At 45.8% G+C, this 14,331-nt stretch overlaps 1 protein-coding gene across 2 annotated transcripts in view; it reads right to left on the bottom strand.

Annotated features, from left to right (window-relative positions):
- Window positions 1-14,331, bottom strand: part of stac (SH3 and cysteine rich domain) — a 152,403-nt gene that overhangs the window by 66,022 nt on the left and 72,050 nt on the right. For both annotated transcript variants that reach the window (XM_068032266.1, XM_068032268.1), the window contains one exon: window positions 10,392-10,459. In XM_068032266.1, the coding sequence (XP_067888367.1) occupies window positions 10,392-10,459 (68 nt within the window). The remainder of the gene's footprint in view (window positions 1-10,391; window positions 10,460-14,331) is intronic.

Here is a 14,331-nt window from a genome sequence, read left to right as displayed (position 1 = left end):
GAAATAGCTCCCTCCTCCCTGAGCACTGATGCCAGTGCCCCAAGAATCGAAACCCCTTTTTCCCACAACACTCTTTGAGCCACGCATTTAGTTCTCTAATCTGTTTGACCCTGTGCCAATTTGCAAGTGGCTCAGCTAACGATCCGGAGATGATTACCTTTGATGTTCTGCATTTTAGTTGCTACCTAACTCCTCAAATTCTCTAAGCAGGATATCATTTCTGGTTGTACCTAGGTGATTGGTTCCCACATGGACCACAACAACTGGATCCTCCCACTCCAGGTTCCTCTCCAGCCGCGAGGAGATGTCCTTAACCCTGGCACCAGGCAGGCAACGCAGCCGTCAGAACTCCCGGTCATGGCTACAGAGAACAGTATCTATCCCCCTGACTATACGGTCTCCTATCACTACCACATTTCTCTTCACTCCCTCTCCACTGGGATGGCATCTTTCACCATGGTGCCATGGTCAGTCCGCTCATCCACCTTGCAGTCCTTCTCTTCATCCACACAGGTGGCAAGGATCTCATACCTGTTGGACAAGGTCAGAGGCTGAGGATCCTCCATCACTACATGCTGATTCCCCCTACCTGCCTCACTCACAGTCACAGCCTCCTGTTCCTGACCATTGTCCATCTCTAATGGCCTCCCTGCTCTAAGGGGTGTGACTGCCTCCTGGAATAAAGTGTCCAGGTAACTCTCCCCCTCCTTGATGCTCTGCAATGTCTGCAACTCAGTCTCCAGCTCAGCAATTCAGAGCTGAAGTCATGCAAGCTGCAGACACTTACTGCAGACATGGTTGCCTGGAATTGCAATGCATTCCACAGATTCCCACATGCTGCAATTGCAGCACACCACCGGCCTTACCATCTCTGTGCAACCTTTTATTTCATTAGTCAATTAGTTAATCATTCAAGCTGCAGTAATGGAAAGTTGCACTCACCTACCTTGGAGTCAAAGGAAGAAGACTCACCAATTGCTGGAGGCTGAAAAAGATAGGAAAAGGAGCCCCTCTTTCCCCCTCTGCACCGAATTCCCACACGCCCCAAATTTTCAACTTCACTCTGGCAAATGTCTCAGTTAGGCAACTGCCGCTTCTCAACTGCATCCCCTCACCACAATTGTTGAGTTAAAAACTTAAATCGGAAGGCTTGTCCTGCTTGACATTATCAATTCTAAAACTACATCAACCTTCAAAATTTAATCTGTCTTTCTCTTTTAAGATGTTGCTGGACTAAATCTGTCTGTTTGGTATTTTCTGTTGTTATTTAGCTTCTTAATATGCATGATCTGTTAGCGCTAGATGTTCTCCTATGCACAGTGCCAAAGTATATTTAATTCATAAACACACCTTGCAGGCCTAGTTGATGACTCCTGTCAGAACTCTAAATCGTGCAAATACTATTCAAAACTAACTCCCTACAGCAACAGAATGCATCACTGAGCAGACTTTTCATTTGAAACAAGACCACTTATGTTGTCTTGCTACACAGCTCTGAAAAATTCTGTAGTGTATTCCAGTAGGGCTGAGTTGGATTCAGATGAGGGTTACGTGTGGGGGATTTGTACAAATGCTGCATGCCTGTATTAAGACAGATACGTCCTGGGGCTAATTAAAAAAAAATGGATGTATGAAAGTGTTCCATTACCACTATTTCTTCCGTATATTTAGATGAATTGCCCACTGCATATTGGAAGGTAAAACATTTTATAAAGTCACTTTGAACCTATGCTTCCTAATTATTTTTATGACTTGGGTTTTTCCTTGCTGTGGGCTGGATTTTCCCGATTGGGTTGCGATTTTGACATCGGCCTCAATTCCAGATCAGTAACCCAGAGGTGGACATGGCAGGATTCGTTCGTGATCTTCCCAGAGGCGACCAGTTAGGAAGCTGCCTCCAGGGGCCCCGTCCAATTAACGATGGCGGGCAGATCAGCGAAGTGGGAGGCCTGATTGGAGGGCTTGCTGCGATGTCCAGCCGGCAGCCCCACAAGGAGGTGCGCGCTGCTGAGGCAGGTAGGAGATCACAGGTGGAGGCCCTCTCTGTAGCATTGCAAAAAAATTAAAACTCATGCATGGCCACAGCTGTCAAGCCATCATTGTGGAGGGGGTGGTGGCGAGGAGGTGTTGATGGACCCCCGGCCTGCTGCTGGGAGGTCACCTCCAGTTCAATTCCAGGCTCTGGCCTCAGCAGGGGGTCTGCCCGCTGACTGTAAGACCCCAATGGCACCATCAAATTCCCCCAAATTGGTTCATTAATGGGCAAAACTGGCTACCTGCCGCTGCCACATTGACCTCAACTCTGGCATGATGGCTACATTTTGACTTTGGTCCCAGTCCTGCCTCCTAACCTGCCTCCGTGGGACAGGGAAAATACAGCCCCTTAAAGTCTGGATGTTTTATAGACTAATTGGGCCGGATCTTGTGCTTGGCCTGACTTCGGGTTCTGCGGTTGAGGGGTGGGGGGGGGGGGGGGGGGGTGCTGGAGAAAAGGAGCGCCAGCGAACGCCACGGAACCAGATGCCAGGATTGCCATGCCTGATCTTCCTGGGGCCGGGGAAGCTCTGTGGTGGCCCCTCCATTGCTCTGCGATGGGACCCTAGCTTAAATATTTAAAATACCTCTCTGCATAAATTTCAATGTCGTCCACCGCAATCTTCCTATCTGTTCTCGATCTTGAGCGGCACTCACGCGCCTTCACTTTCCGTCCACAAGAAGCTGGTGCTACCGAGGAGGGCAAGGGATCAACTCTGCATTCTGTGTATAGATGGGGGGGAGCGGAAGAAGGGATCAACTCTGCATTCTGTGTATAGATGGGGGGGAGCGGAAGAAGGGATCAACTCTGCATTCTGTGTATAGATGGGGGGGGAGCGGAAGAAGGGATCAACTCTGCATTCTGTGTATAGATGGGGGGGGAGCGGAAGAAGGGGTCAACTCTGCATTTTGTGTATAGATGGGGGTGTAAGGGGTCAACTCTGCATTATTTTATGAATGGGTGGGGGGGAATGGGGCCAACTCTGCATGTTGTTTGCAGGCCTGGCAGCCTTTTAAAAATGGCGCCAGCACCTGCTCCCACATCAGGTGACACTGTTCATGGCGTTGCCAATGCTACCCTCACCAAGTGATTGAGATGGGCCGGCCACCGTCAGTACGTTTAGTGGCTGCCCACTGTAGAATCGGGGCGGTGCAGTGGTGCAGTTCCTATGCGGGGCTTCTGCCATTTTTTGCACCCGCCGCTGCTCCCAATGGGGGGACAACAGGATCACGCCCATTGATAGAGATTGATTGCTATGACTAATCAACATATGCATGATCATCATATTATGCGACTATCAGCATGATAGCAGGCAAACTGGACCTTGCTCTTTTTCTAGGTTACTATAATGACAGGAACTTCATGCTATGTAATGTGCAGTGTATTATTCTGTGACTGAACAGCATCTGCGCAACCTGTCCTGTCCCTTTAAGGCTGTAAAGGTTAATTGCTGTAATATCTTAAGGTAAATAGAAACTAATTGCTCATTGGGACATCCTGAGGTTAATTAGAAAGTATTCTCTACAGTTGACCATATTTCTTCATTGCTTTTTGAAACACAAATATTGACAAGAACAAAGAACAAATAACAGTACAGCACAGGAACAGGCCATTCGGCCCTCCAAACCTGCCTAAACTAAACTAAAACCTTCTGCACTTCCGGGGTCCGTATCCCTCTATTCCCATCCTATTCATGTATTTGTCAAGATGCCTCTTAAACGTCTCTATGGTACCTGCTTCCACCACCTCCCCCAGCAACAAATTCCAGGCACTCACCACCCCCTGTGTAAAGAACTTGCCTCGCACATCCCCTCTAAACTTTGCCCCTCTCACATTAAACCTATGTCACCTAGTAACTGACTCTTCCACCCTGGGAAAAAGCTTCTGACTATCCACTCTGTCCATGCCGCTTATAACTTTGTAAACCTCGAACATGTCGCCTCTCCACCTCCGTCGTTCCAGTGAAAACAATCTGAGTTTATCCAACCTCTCCTCATAGCTAATGCCCCCTCCAGACCAGGCAACATCCTGGTAAACCTCTTCTGTACCCTCTCCAAAGCCTCCACGTCCTTCTGGTAGTGTGGCGACCAGAATTGCACGCAATATTCTAAGTGTGGCCTAACTAAAGTTCTGTACAGCTGCAGCATGACCTGCGTTGCCACTTTCAGTGACCTGTGGACCTGTACGCCCAGATCTCTCTGCCTGTCAATACTCCCAAGGGATCTGCCATTTACTGTATACTTCCCACCTGCATTAGACCTTCCAAAATGCATTACCTCACATTTGTCCGGATTAAACTCCATCTGCCATTTCTCTGCCCAAGTCTCCAACCGATCTATATCCTGCTGTATCCTCTGACAATCCTCATCACTGTCCGCAACTCCACCAACCTTTGTGTCCTCCGCAAACTTACTAATCAGACCAGCTACATTTTCCTCCAAGTCATTTATATATACTACAAAGAGCAAAGGTCCCAGCACTGATCCCTGCGGAAAACCACTAGTCACATCCCTCCATTCAGAAAAGCACCCTTCCACTGCTACCCTCTGTCTTCTATGACCGAGGCAGTTCTGTATCCATCTTGCCAGCTCCCCTCTGATCCTGTGTGACTTCACCTTTTGTACCAGTCTGCCATGAGGGACCTTGTCAAAGGCTTTACTGAAGTCCATATAGATAACATCCACTGCCCTTCCTTCATCAATCATCTTTGTCACTTCCTCAAAATACTCAATCAAATTAGTGAGACACGACCTCCCCTTCACAAAACCATGCTGCCTCTTGCTAATAAGTCCATTTGTTTCCAAATGGGAGTAAATACTGTCCCGAAGAATCCTCTCTAATAATTTCCCTACCACTGACGTAAGGCTCACCAGCCTATAATTTCCTGGATTATCCTTGCTACCCTTCTTAAACATTGGCTATTCTCCAGTCCTCTGGGACCTCACCTGTAGCCAATGAGGATGCAAAGATTTCTGTCAAGCCCCCAGCAATTTCTTCCCTTGTCTCCCTCAGTATTCTGGGGTAGATCCCATCAGGCCCTGGGGACTTATCTACCTTAATGCTTTGCAAGACACCCAACACCTCCTCCTTTTTGATAATGAGATGACTGAGACTATCTACACTCCCTTCCCTAGGCTCATCATCCACCAAGTCCTTCTCTTTGGTGAATACTGATGCAAAGTACTCATTTAGTACCTCGCCCATTTCCTCTGGCTCCACACATAGATTCCCTTCTCTGTCCTTGACTGGGCCAACCCTTTCCCTGGTTATCCTCTTGCTCTTTATATACGTATAAAAAGCCTTGGGATTTTCCTTAATCCTGTTTGCCAATGACTTCTCATGACCCCTTTTAGCCCTCCTGACTCCTTGCTTAAGTTCCTTCCTACTGTCTTTATATTCCTCAAGGGATTTGTCTGTTCCTAGCCTTCCAGCCCTTACGAATACTTCCTTTTTCTTTTTGACGAGGCTCACAATATCCCGCATTATCCAAGGTTCCCGAAACTTTCCAAACTTATCCTTCTTCCTCACAGGAACATACTGGTCCTGGATTCTAATCAACTGACATTTGAAAGACTCCCACATGTCAGATGTTGATTTACCCTCAAATAGCTGCCCCCAATCTAAATTCTTCAGTTCCTGCCTAATATTGTTATAATTAGCCTTCCCCCAATTTAGCACCTTCACCCGAGGACTACTCTTATCCTTATCCACAGGTACCTTAAAACTTATGGAATTATGGTCACTGTTCCCGAAATGCTCCCCTACTGAAACTTCGACCACCTGGCCGGGCTCATTCCCCAATACCAGGTCCAGTACGGCCCCATCCCTAGTTGGACTATCTACGTATTGTTTCAAGAAGCCCTCCTGGATGCTCCTCACAAATTCTGCCCCATCGAAGCCCCTAGCACTAAGTGAGTCCCAGTCAATATAGGGGAAGTTAAAATCACCCACCACTACAACCCTGTTATCTTTACATCTTTCCAAAATCTGTCTACATATCTGCTCCTCTACCTCCCGCTGGCTGTTGGGAGGCCTGTAGTAAACCCCCAACATCGTGACTGCACCTTTCCTATTCCTGAGCTCCACCCATATTGCCTCGCTGCATGACCCCTCCGAGGTGTCCTCCCGCAGTACAGCTGTGATATTCTCCTTAACCAGTAATGTAACTCCTCCACCCCTTTTACATCCCCCTCTATCCCGCCTGAGGCTTCTAAATCCTGGAACATTTCGCTGCCAATCCTGTCCTTCCCTCAACCAAGTCTCTGTAATAGCAACATCATAGTTCCAAGTACTAATCCAAGCTCTAAGTTCATCTGCCTTACCTGTTATACTTCTCGCATTGAAACAAATGCACTTCAGACCACCAGTCCCGCTGTGCTCAGCAACATCTCCCTGCCTGCTCTTCCTCTTAGTCTTACTGGCCTTATTTACTTGTTCCCCCTCATTTATTTCACTTGCTGTCCTACTGCTCTGGTTCCCACCCCCCTGCCACACTAGGTTACATGTGTGATAGATATTTTTCAAAACTTTTACACACAAATAAATGTCCACGAGTGTTTTTTTTCTGCCTTGTTGGGTGGAATCACCCATAAGGCTTTCCTGTCCTTAAGCTGGAGAAGCTTTTGTTGCTTACAGCATAAATCAGTCCTTATACTGAAGTCAGCAGTTACAATGTGAGTGCTATTTGCAATTTAAAGCATCTCATATTTCAACAAAGGGAGGCTGATTAATGATAGATTACAGTCTTTATGGTGCTTCAGCAACCGACCCCCCACTTTCCCCGCACACACTTGTCCTTGTCCCCCTGACTCATTGCTTTCTCTTGCTACTCTCCTCCACCTGCCCATCACTTCTAAATAACTCCATCCTGAAGCACTGATTTTATTTTTCCCATGCCTGAAAAGAACAGGATGTGTAGGGGTAAAGTGGGTGAACATTAGGTTAAAATATAGGCAGTATGGCACTCCTAGGAACTGTGCTGCACACACGTACCATGCCATTTTAAGTGGTGCAATCCGGGCACTGTGTGGGGGTCCAATGATACCAATGAGATCACAAAGCTACTTTGAACTTTTTGAACTTTGTATCGTGATGCTAACCTCACCAGTGAAATCCGGCGCCAAGGGGAAGCAGTCCCACAAGTGGGTTGAGAAGATCAGTTAATTTAAATTTTTAAAGTTTCTTTATGGATATCGAAAGGAAACTTTAGCCTCACCTACCCTGGGTTTCCACTCCACTCCTGCACACAATCCCTGTCAGCCACACGGGGAGTCTTATGTGACTACCAGACCCTTTCTGATTTTCCTTCTGTTAACTTAAACAAAGGGGAAATGGGCAGGATCCGTTGTGGATCCTTCCTAGCTAACTTTGTTTTGGCTGCAAACCAGGAGGTAATGGTTTATGCCCAGGCTGTAAATCTATTCCAGTGTGTTATTTCACTTACTGTAAATAATATCTATGTATGTGCATGCAATAGATATTAGCAGATTTCCAATGGCATTGCTTATTGAGTTAGAGCTGTTTTGTGGTATGTAATGAACAACATATCAGGAATATGACTTATGGTGATTTTAATTTAAAAAATATAATTTAAATTATTGATGTTATTGGAGGTTAGGGTTATTTTTGGGTTCAGATTATAGGCTGGTAATTCTCTAGGCCTCATCCCTGAATGCTAGGGACAATTCCCATAGGTCCCCGGCTAATATTTCTTGCCACATTTATCCGTTGCCTGCCTGCCAGTCTCATGTTATTGACAGCGAGTACATAATCACAGTGACACTCGCCTACTCTGCTTTTTGTTTTGCCATTTTACCAAGAAATACACAAAAGGGTTAAAGTGCACATGCATACATCGTGAGAATATTAAGATCAGATGTCCAAAGCTGGTGTCTAATATTCATTTTTGATGCTTTATATGCTTGGCAGTGTCATACCCTGTAAAACATCATCATTCATTCTGCTAGATAAGTGCAGCTGATTATGATCACGTATATCACTTTAAGACTGTGTGGTCTAATTGCTGTGCCTTCTAGCGGTCAGTTGGAGGCTAATTGCTATTAGGCTTCAGTGCTAATTTATTTTTAAACTGCGATTTCTAATGGATAATGTCATGATTTGCCTTCCTGGTTCACAGCCTCACTCACTGGAGCTCAGGGTGCACTCCCTGTGATTTTCAAGCAGTTAATTTTAAACAGAAAATCAGTGGGGAGCAAGCCATCTAGTTCCTAATACACATTCCCAGTAGGTCAAATTCCATCCTAGGAATGTCAGTTCATAAAATTCATGAATTACAAATGCAAAGAAAGATTTAAAAAATTGGGATAAAAACAGAAAGTGCTGGAAATACTCAGCAGGTCAGGCAGCATTTGTGGAGAGAGAAGCAAAGTTAACATTTCAGGTCTGTGACCTTTCATCAAAACAGGCTGCCGGACCTGCTGAGTATTTCCAGCACTTTCTGTTTTTATTTCAGATTTCCAGCATCCGCAGTATTTCGTTTTTATTTTAAAAATTGGGGCTGTTTTTATTAGGGCAGAGGAAATTATGGGGTGATTTGATATAGGTGTTTAAAATTCTGAAGGGATGGCTCAAGATAGGTGGAAACAAAGTTTTTCCAATGATTGAGGTGTCTTGAAAATTAGGACAAAGGTATAAGATTAAATGCAAGAGATTAGGGACAACAGCAGGAGAAACATTTTTTCACGTCCCTTATAAGGATTGTGAGGTGCCATAATTCCAAAGGATCATCGTGAACCTGAACAAGTAACAACTCTTCCAAAAACAGTGGCATTGAAAAGCTGCAGCAAGGCCACACACTACTTGCAAAATTGCTTTCCTTGCTTTTAAAAAGTAGAATCTGGAATTTGACAAGTTGTCACATTATAGGTGCAATTATTTCACAACTGCTTTGAAAATATCAGATATTGTCAAAACAACTGTGACCCTGAATTTCCTGACGATTCTGCCGGATTCCTGACCTTACTCCGCCCGGAGTCTGATGGAACCCACCTGAGAAAGGAAGCACCTGGAATGCTGTGTCCCCGCTAACTTCAGAAGTTTCAGGTTAGCCCACTATGAGAACAATAGTGCCAGGGGGCAGAGTCAGGGGCACGGATATACTACACCACAAGTTCCCTCTTCACTGATTCAGAAGGAACCTTGCTTGATGCTGGAACCAAGTATGCCAGGAGACACAAGGCACACCTGCCTCCAAATGAGCGCAAATGAGCCCGATTTGGGGGTGGGGAGGGGAGCGGGATTGTGTCCAGGGATCTGTGGAGAAGAAATTAATAATTTTTTAAAAGTTGGATCAGCTTCCCTAGCGCAGAGATGGAACGGAATGGTGTTTTGGGGTGGAGCGGAGGGGTGGTCCATGGACGTTCAGGCCACATGGGTTGCTGGAGATGTACCTGCGGAGATGTACCTGCAATGATATGGATTCCCGCAAACTTAATGCAAATGGAATGCCCTACTGTTCACTATCAAATACCAGTGTGCAGAGCATGAGCAGGTGGGATCCCTGTGTAACATGCGGGAATGCTGATTTTTGGAGCCTATAACCCAGTATTTCAAACAGAAAATTTTAAATATTGATAAATCAAGGGGGAGGTACAAGAGTTACAGTGTCAGACACTATCAAGGTTGAAAATATAACCAGAGGTGAAATAATTCAGACAGTAGCGATGCGGCACAGTGGCGCAGTGGTTAGCACTGCAGCCTCACAGCTCCAGGGACCCGGGTTCGATTCCGGGTACTGCCTGTGTGGAGTTTGCGAGTTCTCCCTGTGTCTGCGTGGGTTTTCTCCGGGTGCTCCGGTTTCCTCCCACAAGCCAAAAGACTTGCAGGTTGATAGGTAAATTGGCCAGTATAAATTGTCACTAGTATAGGTAGGTGGTAGGGAAATATAGGGACAGGTGGGGATGTTTGGTAGGAATGTGGGATTAGTGTAGGATTAGTATAAATGGGTGGTTGATGTTCGGCACAGACTCGGTGGGCCGAAGGGCCTGTTTCAGTGCTGTATCTCTAATCTAATCTAATCTAAATTTGGGTATTAAAAACCCTATTGTCAGTGGAAAGAAAGACTTCTGGAGGCAATAAGTCCCTCAGTATTGAGGTCCAGGGAGATCATGAACCAGAGGAGGAAAATGTACAATAAGTCTTAATTTCAATGAAAGGAGAAGGAAGTTATTGGAGAAGACCTTAATAGACCAGAAAATTAAACTGTACAACAGTTACACACTTTTATTTTAAAGAATATTGCTGGGGAATATGAATGACAAAATGGTTTGTGATTGGAGCTGTTGCATCACAAATAGTTTTTAAGACGCTCTTATTAGGACTGTCTTCAGGTACTTACCAGAGAACTGGAAGGCTTCCTTTCTTCCCTGATGATATTTTCAAGCCCATTTTCTAGAGAACCAAATACTATAAAAGAAAGAGAAACACTGTTATTGCTGACAGCCAAAACTCACTCACTTCTGGTTTCATTTTCCGCTCCGCTTGTAGCATTGCACTTCACGTCTTATTAAATTGGAAAAGCATGGATTTCAATATTAATCATTCGCAATTCTCAAAAAGCAAACTGTGAAACAGGGCAATAAATAAAATGTGAAAACTGATAAATTACAAAGAATCACGGTCACATATCATTGAGATCTAGTTCAATTACTGGCATTGAATCAAATACTACTTAACATTTATAGCAAAGGGTTTGATAATAGTACATGGGAGCACTGTGCAAAGTAGGACGTTCAGATGCTAAACGATCAGGATTGAGTGCTTTGAACACAAAGGGCTGGATTTTATTTTCCTGCCGCTGGGAGTGGTGGTGGGTACAGAAAATGGCCACGTGATCCCATTCCGCCGCAATCTAGCACTCGGCGGCTCATTATAACATGCAGGATGGCCATCCATCTCGATCACATGGTGGGGGCGGCCTCGGCGACGCTGTCAATGGCGTTGCCTGTTTCTGTGCAGGTGCTGGTGCCATTTTTAAAGGGCTGCCAGGCCTGCGTTGACAGATCAAAGTTGACCTCGGCCCCCCCCCCCCCCCCACCAACCGCAACAAAAAATAAAGTTTGACTCACCCTGCCTCCAACAAGTGAGAGCGCAATTTCAGACTTAGTTTTAGGAAATGCAGATGGGCAGGTGGAAGGGGTGGCAGTGGGAGAGCATTTTGGTGGTAGTGATCATAATGCAGTCAGTTTTAACATCATTACGGAAAAGGACACAGATAGAACAGGAGTGAGAGTTCTCAATTGGGGCAAGGCCCATTTTACTAAACTGAGGAGTGATTTAGCGAAAGTGGACTGGAAACAGCTACTTGAAGGTAAATCAGTGTCAGAGCAATGGGCGGCATTCAAAGGGGAGGTTCAAAGGGTTCAGAGTAAACACGTTCCCACAAAGAAAAAGGGTGAGACGGCCAGATCTTGAGCCGCATGGATGTCAAGGAGCCGACAGGGTAAGATAAGGCAGAAGAGGAAAGCTTATGTTCGACACTGAGAACTTAATACAACAGAAAGCCAAGAGGAGTATAGAAAGTGGAGGGGTGAAATCAAAAAGGAAATTAGGAAAGCAAAGAGAGGGCATGAAAGAATATTGGCAAGCAAAATCAAGGTGAACCCAAAGATGTTTTATCAATACATTAAGAGTAAGAGGATAACTAAGGAGAGAGTAGGGCCCATAAAAGACCAAAAAGGTAACCTATGTGCAGAGGTGGAAGATGTTGGCAATGAATACTTTCGCCTGTCTTCACAAAAGAGGGGGACCATGCAAATATTGCAGTTAAGGAGGAGTGTGAAGTATTGCATTTGACAAACATAGGGAGAGAGGAAGTATTATAGGATTAGCATCCTTGAAAGTGGATAAATCACCAGGGCCAGATGAAGAGTACCCCAGGCTGTTAAAAGAAGCAAGAGAGGAAATAGCAAAAGGTCTGACCATCATTTTCCAGTCCTCACTGGATACAGGTGTGGTGTTGGAGGATTGGAGAACTGCTAACATTGTACCTCTGTTTAAAAAGGGAGCAAAGGATAGACTGAATAATTACAGGCCAGTCAGTCTAACCTCAGTAGTGGGCAAATTATTGGAATCTATTCTGAGAGACAGGATAAACTGTCACTTAGAAAGGCACAGGTTAATCAAGGATAGTCAGCATAGATTTGTTAAGGGAAGATCTTGTTTGACAAACATGATTGAATTTTTTGAAGAAGTAACAAGGAAGATAGATGAGGGCAGTGCAGTTGATGTGGTTTACATGGAATTTAGCAAGGCTTTTGACAGGGTCCCACATGGCGGACTGGTTAATAATATTAAAATCCCATGGGATCCAGGGAAATGCAGCAAGGTGGATATAAAATTGGCTCAGTGGCAGGAAACAAAGGGTAATTGTTGATGGGTATTTTAGCGACTGGAGGGTTGTTTCCAGTGACATTCCGCAGGGCTCAGTACTGGATCCCCTGCTTTTTGTGGTATATATTAACGATTTGGATTTAAATGTAGGGGCATGATCAAGAAGTTTGCAGATGACACAAAGATTGGTCATGTGGTAGATTGTGAGGAGGAGAGCTGTAGGCTTCAGGAAGATATTGATGGTCTGGTCAGATAGGCAGAAAGGTGGCAAATGGAATTCAACCTGGAGAAGTGTGAGGTGATGCATTTGGGGAGGTCAAACAAGGCAAAGGAATACACAATTAATGGGAAAATACTGAGAAGTGTAGAGGAAGTGAGGGACCTTGGAGTGAATATCCACAGATCCCGGAAGGTAGCAGGACAGATCGATAAGGTGGTTAAGAAGGCATATGGAGTCCTTTCCTTTATTAGCCAAGGAATAGAATATAAGAGCAGGGAGGTTATGCTGGAACTGCATAACTCATTGGTTAGGCCACAACTTGAGTACTGCGTGCAGTTCTGGTCACCTCATTACAGAAAGGATGTAATTGCACTGGAAAGGGTACAGAGGAGATTTATGAGGATGTTGCCAGGACTGGAAAAATGCAGCTTTGAGGAAAGATTGGATAGGCTGGGGTCATTCTCCTTGGAACAGAGAAGACTGAGGGGAAATCTGATTGAAATGTACAGAATTTTGAGGGGCCTGGATAGAGTGGAGGTTAAGCATCTATTCACCTTAGTAGAGGAGTCAGTGACAAGGGGGCATAGATTTAAAGTGATTGGTAGAAAAATTAGAGGGGAGATGAGGGAAACCATTTTCACCCTCATTTCCTCATTTCCCGGCGGAGCAGCAGGAGAAGGTAGCGACTCTTCGGTGGGTAAGTGAAGGCACCAGGAGCTGTGTTTTAAAAGTTGTACTTACTGTTTTCCTTGTGTTCAAGTTACTTTTGGCGCGGGAGGAACCGGAAGCTGGACGGCAGCAAGGACTCCTGGGTAGGTATTTTCTTTAAAGGTGCGGAGCTCCGTGGACTCGGCCTCATTTCCCGGCGGAGCAGCAGGAGAAGGTAGCGACTCTTCGGTGGGTAAGTGAAGGCACCAGGAGCTGTGTTTTAAAAGTTGTACTTACTGTTTTCCTTGTGTTCAAGTTACTTTTGGCGCGGGAGGAACCGGAAGCTGGACGGCAGCAAGGACTCCTGGGTAGGTATTTTCTTTAAAGGTGCGGAGCTCCGTGGACTCGGCCTCATTTCCCGGCGGAGCAGCAGGAGAAGGTAGCGACTCTTCGGTGGGTAAGTGAAGGCACCAGGAGCTGTGTTTTAAAAGTTGTACTTACTGTTTTCCTTGTGTTCAAGTTACTTTTGGCGCGGGAGGAACCGGAAGCTGGACGGCAGCAAGGACTCCTGGGTAGGTATTTTCTTTAAAGGTGCGGAGCTCCGTGGACTCGGCCTCATTTCCCGGCGGAGCAGCAGGAGAAGGTAGCGACTCTTCGGTGGGTAAGTGAAGGCACCAGGAGCTGTGTTTTAAAAGTTGTACTTACTGTTTTCCTTGTGTTCAAGTTACTTTTGGCGCGGGAGGAACCGGAAGCTGGACGGCAGCAAGGACTCCTGGGTAGGTATTTTCTTTAAAGGTGCGGAGCTCCGTGGACTCGGCCTCATTTCCCGGCGGAGCAGCAGGAGAAGGTAGCGACTCTTCGGTGGGTAAGTGAAGGCACCAGGAGCTGTGTTTTAAAAGTTGTACTTACTGTTTTCCTTGTGTTCAAGTTACTTTTGGCGCGGGAGGAACCGGAAGCTGGACGGCAGCAAGGACTCCTGGGTAGGTATTTTCTTTAAAGGTGCGGAGCTCCGTGGACTCGGCCTCATTTCCCGGCGGAGCAGCAGGAGAAGGTAGCGACTCTTCGGTGGGTAAGTGAA

Source organism: Heterodontus francisci, chromosome 5 (assembly GCF_036365525.1).
Source record: "Heterodontus francisci isolate sHetFra1 chromosome 5, sHetFra1.hap1, whole genome shotgun sequence".
NCBI lineage: Eukaryota > Metazoa > Chordata > Chondrichthyes > Heterodontiformes > Heterodontidae > Heterodontus > Heterodontus francisci.
The sequence above is the reverse complement of the archived record's forward strand: the minus strand, read 5'-3'. Positions and strand labels throughout refer to the sequence as shown.